At 33.1% G+C, this 5,240-nt stretch overlaps 1 protein-coding gene across 1 annotated transcript; it reads right to left on the bottom strand.

The window, feature by feature from the left end:
- Positions 1-405: 405 nt before the first annotated feature.
- Positions 406-3,973, bottom strand: LOC108333540 (G-type lectin S-receptor-like serine/threonine-protein kinase At4g27290). Its single transcript, XM_017569004.2, has 6 exons — positions 2,693-3,973; positions 2,052-2,299; positions 1,761-1,971; positions 1,433-1,670; positions 1,201-1,354; positions 406-888 (listed from the first exon to the last, which is right to left on the bottom strand). The coding sequence occupies exons 1-6, from the start codon at positions 3,957-3,959 to the stop codon at positions 580-582; spliced, it is 2,427 nt and encodes an 808-aa protein (XP_017424493.1). The 5' UTR covers positions 3,960-3,973; the 3' UTR covers positions 406-579.
- Between the last annotated feature and the right edge of the window lie 1,267 nt (positions 3,974-5,240).

The following is a 5,240-nucleotide window of genomic DNA, read 5'->3' as shown; positions in this document are numbered from 1 at the left end:
CAGTCAAGGTGAAAGACAATACGATCAACATGAAGAAAACGAAGAATCCAACTCGTAATGGAAGAAACAAACCTGATGTGGGATAAGGCATAAAGAAAGTTGGAGTGTAGGAATGAAGAATGGAAAGATTTAAGTTTGTAGAAGAGTTTTGTTGAATAAACTTAAATCTATAGTGTTTATTAGTAATTTTATTTGATTCATAATTTATTTGGTATATGATTACAATGTTGCGGTTTTAAATTATTGTCTCAATTTGATTTGATTGATTTTGTCATTATAATTTGAGTATGTCATTATTAGTGATTTTATGCTGTGAAAACTTAGGGTTACTATATATATATATATTTATCTCCATTCCTACGTTTATTTAAATTTTATGATATTCATCAATGAAAAACACACATAATTACAAAGTTCAATTATGCAGTGTGTGCCACATCACTATGAGACATACATCAAAGTCTTCGAAGGTAAAAAAGAAGCATGCGCAAACAAAGTTACATAATTGAAAAATCCGTGTGGTCCCAATGAGTTTTGGTTGACCAACGTGACATCCTATATCATTACTTGAAACATGTTCTATCGCCCATCTAAGGATGAAATTGAAACTTCATACATTGAACACCTTTCATATTGCTTTGAAGATTCAGTGTCAGCAATAATATCTTTTCCTATATAGAAGCCAGGTTCGCTTGGTTTTGGTAGCAACTTCTCACCATTTAACATCAAAACAACAGATGACATATTAGGCCTATTTTCTGGATTCTGTTGTACACACAACAGACCCACATGAATGCACCGCAGTATTTCTAAACATAAGTCTCCACCATCATCTAATATCTCATCCATTAACTCCAGTGGCCTTTCTTCATTCCATAATCTCCACGCCTGAAATGACAAAAAGGAATATCAAGAGTGACTTCATTCCCTACTCCAAATTTCTATTCAAACATCTGGGAGTTTCAATGGATGATAAAACTTAAAGCAAACTTTCATGTTTCTATGATGCGTTCAAAACCTGTTATTTGATTATTTGGCAGGCTATGAGTGTTGGTGTGGAGTTTACTTTCAACTATAGTTCAATTACATGGAGTATGCATGAATTAGTTTTCATTTTAAGTTTCATAATTCTTCAGGTTTGACTTAGACAAACAAATGATATAAGGAAACCAAGTTATCAAGAAACCACTTCAAGCTTACATGGCCAAGAAGGTTGAGAAGATGATGGTGAGGGTCATGAAATCCACGAATCTTCCTTCCACTGATTATCTCAATAACAATTACACCAAAACTGAAAACATCAGATTTGGTTGAGAAAGAACCATGCACTACATATTCTGGAGGCATATAGCCACTGCAAAAACAGTATGAAAGTAAGGAAAAGTGGTTGTGTAGCACTATAGCTTTGTTAAACAAAAATTAAGTTTCTTACTGCGTTCCCATCACTCTGTTTGTATTTTCTTCAGCTTGATCTACTCCAAATATTCTTGCTAATCCAAAATCTGATATCTTTGGAGTCATATTATCATCAAGAAGAATGTTACTTGTTTTGATGTCTCTATGTATTATCGTAAGTCTAGAATCTTGATGAAGATACATAAGACCCCGAGCAATTCCCTCGATAATTTTCAACCGCTTAGTCCAATCTAGTAATTTGCCTCTCATTGTATCTGGCAACATTCATTTTCTCAAGTTAGCATGAAAATAACACGAAGGCAAAAAATCAAAGCAAAAAATTTGATGGGAGTGAAAGAACAAACCAAAAATAAAGTAATTCAAGCTTCTGTTGGGCATGAATTCATAGATCAACAACTTCTCATCTTGTTGAACAGAACAACCAAGAAGTTTCACAAGATTACGGTGCTGAAGTGTTGCCATCAACTTTACTTCATTTTTGAACTGCTCAGTTCCCTGTCTCGAAGTTTTCGAAAGTCTCTTAACTGCAATCTCTTGTCCATCTATCAACGTTCCCTAGCAATGATTTTGGAACACTTGGTACTTGACAATCAATATGAATAACTTGGTAACCAAGAACAAATTTGAACACCTACCTTGTGTACTGTTCCAAAGCCACCTTCTCCTAACTTGTTTGTCTTAGAAAAATGATTTGTGGCAATATCAATGGTTGAAAAATCAAACATTGTCGGTAAGCTGTTGTTTTCCTTCTCCATCACGTGCTTCATCCCTTTTATACGTTTTGAAGTCGCCCACACAAGAATTGTTAGTCCAACTATGAATGTAACAAGTCCTACCACAATCCCTGCAAGTCTCTTTGGATTTTGGTCCCTCTTATTCCTTCCTTGATTTGAGGAATGAAATTAGTGTCAATCCACAAGTAGCTCTAAGCTTACAATTCAGGGAAAAACAAAAATGGAGTACAGAACAACTTCAACTTTGTAACCGCTAGTTCCAACTTCTGACACATGACTATTGGCCATATATGCTTGTTGATGGTAAGCTGAATCTAGTATGGTTATAATTTCATCCTCTTAGTTGTCTAATAGAATTTACAAATTTGATGGAATGCAATGGAGGAAAGGTTTTAAATGCAATGGAATAGAATGCATTCTTTGATGAAACCTAGTAATGTTCCATTTCATTCCTTTCTTTTCTATCGATTCCAACTTAACATAAATTATATTTCAACTAAATCTGACAAAAAGGCATAAAATGGAAATGGAAATGAAATTACCACGTTCAGAAAATGGCAGTCGTATATGAATTTCTTGCCCTCGATCAGGGTGTTTTCTCATGTCCGCAATGTCATGGAACCAAAGCAAACAACCACTCCCACCATCTCTGATATCTGAATTTGCATATGCAGTACAAGAGCAATTTCTCAAACACAATGTCTCACATTCCTTAAGGCTCAAGCTCCTGTCAAACCAGGAAGAAGACGTTTCTGGCAGCTTTATTCCTGTGTACTCCTTAAACCAATCTCCATAATCACAACTTAAATTTGTTCTTCTGACACAACCACCAGACCAATCATGAGAATCCCACTTTGCTTGAAACTTTGGTGTGAATCCTTGCAAGCATTCACATATTGGAACATTATTAACATTGCAGATAGAGTTGACACCACAAGTGGCAAAATATTCACACTGATCTGTTGGATGACTGTTTACAATATCCCAACTTTGTCTTTGGTTTGACCATAGAAAACGCTCTGTAGCCCCTCTTGGATTGAGCTTGAGCATTGTTCTGCTAAGCACTGAACTGTTTAACGTTTCATATCCATAAGAAACCCCTTTGTTAGTGAACTCAAAAGAGAAATTCAAGAATCTGCTCATTCTGTCCCAAGAAACACCACTGAAAAGATAGCCATTCCAAGGCCCTGTGCTGTACAAAATTGTAGTTCCGTCTGTAGTAACTTGCTGAGGAAAGCCCTTTGTATCGATCATATAAGAAAACTCACCTTCAGCTGGATCATCACTGTCCCTCCAAGACGTGAGATAACGATATGGACCAGTAACAAAATCACTTTTCAGTTTCATTCCTGCAAGGAAAGTGTCTCCAGGATAATCAAAGCTTTCCCACAAGAAGTTCTCTGAGCTCTCTCCATCTTTGACAACAAGGTTTCCTGAATCTAAAAGCTGCATAACTGGTTTCACTGCAATTTGTGAAGAGTTGGAGGACCACACTCTTCCTCCGGAGCCATCAAGAATGACAAGATTTCCTTCATGAGTAAGTTTCAGAACTGGTGTTGTGCTTTGTGCTGGGACATTCCTGTTGGCAACCCACACAATAATCCTAGGTGATATGTTCTTGTACCATATACCAAAATATTGTCCTCTTGAGTTTCCAAAATCAAAAAATCCGGCTTCAAAGATTCCTGCAGAAGAAACAAGTGTCTCAGGATATTGTAGGGACTGATTTGGGGTGATAGTAGAGGAAGTGGGCATGAAACAAAAGAAAGTAGTGTAAATGATTAGCATGAAAATTTGTTGGTTCTCCATTGTGTTTCGGTATGTTTGTGATGGTTACTGCTACCATCATCCTCTTAATCAAATATCTATATTACATTCAAACTGGTTGGTCAACTCTGCCAGTTTGTCCATTTTAAACTTTCCTTTTGAAATTAATTCTAAGTACTTTGCCGGGTTGAGATTTTCCACTCTGTGGTGTATATTGCCTAAGGGGCCACACGTTAACTATTTTAAGTTTGATCAAAGGAATAGAAAGTTGAGAAGTCTATTTCATATTTACGCAAGTTAACTACCAACAGCTGAAAAGTCTATTGCATATTTATGCAAGTTAACTACCAACAGTTGACTTACCCATTCCTTAGTATTTTCTCCAAACTTTTCTCGGCCAATTTCTTTGACATCATCGTAGGATTCAGTTCTTTACAAGGTTGCGAAAAACCTCAAGTCTTCGTATTGTACTATTGTCCTTTTATTTTTCTTATTATATTAAAAATAAAATATAAATATTTATTGTATTCAACTTACTATTTATTTTTAGCATATATAAGATAAGGAATCTTAATAAGTCAAAATAAGCACAAATGGTATGTATCAATGTCCGCTCCATAAAAAAAATGTTGTGGATTTAAAGGAAATTGTGGAGAAAGATAATGTTTGCCTTCTGTTAACAGTGTTGTGGATTGTGAATGTGTTGAAGCTGCACCATCGTTCTTATTCTCTCTGCTTGGATCAAATTTAAAACTCAATCTTATTTGAAGATATTTCTCTTTTCTTAATTATTTTAATTTTATCTTAAGAACTTAGGTCTTATATCAGCTTATATTTTATTATTAAGGTTTAATATTTTGCATTATTATATAATTAAAATAATCAATCGTAATTTTATTTATAGGTATTTTAATAGTATCTATATGAAGTAAACCCTTATTTACAAATTTATTTCATTTTGATATGATTAATATAAAACTCTTACTTAAATATAAATTTATTTTATTTTTATAATTAATTTAAATTTTTTATCTACATATAATATTTTTATCAATAAATATATTATTAATAAATATCATTTTATATTAAAAATCAAACCACTTGACACTTCAATTATATTAAAAAATTATTATGTTTTAAAATAATTATTTCAAATTATTAAATTATCATTTTTAAAATTTTAAAAAATATTTTTATTTTTTTTCTCCTTATAAACATTTTTACAAATATTTATAATATTAACAATTATCATTTTATATTACTTTTATAATTAAGGACATTTTGATAATCTTCAATTTTTATTAATTAAATAATTTTTTATTT

This window comes from Vigna angularis, chromosome 11 (assembly GCF_016808095.1).
Source record: "Vigna angularis cultivar LongXiaoDou No.4 chromosome 11, ASM1680809v1, whole genome shotgun sequence".
Lineage (NCBI taxonomy): Eukaryota > Viridiplantae > Streptophyta > Magnoliopsida > Fabales > Fabaceae > Vigna > Vigna angularis.
This window is presented reverse-complemented; position numbering and strand designations above follow the sequence as displayed.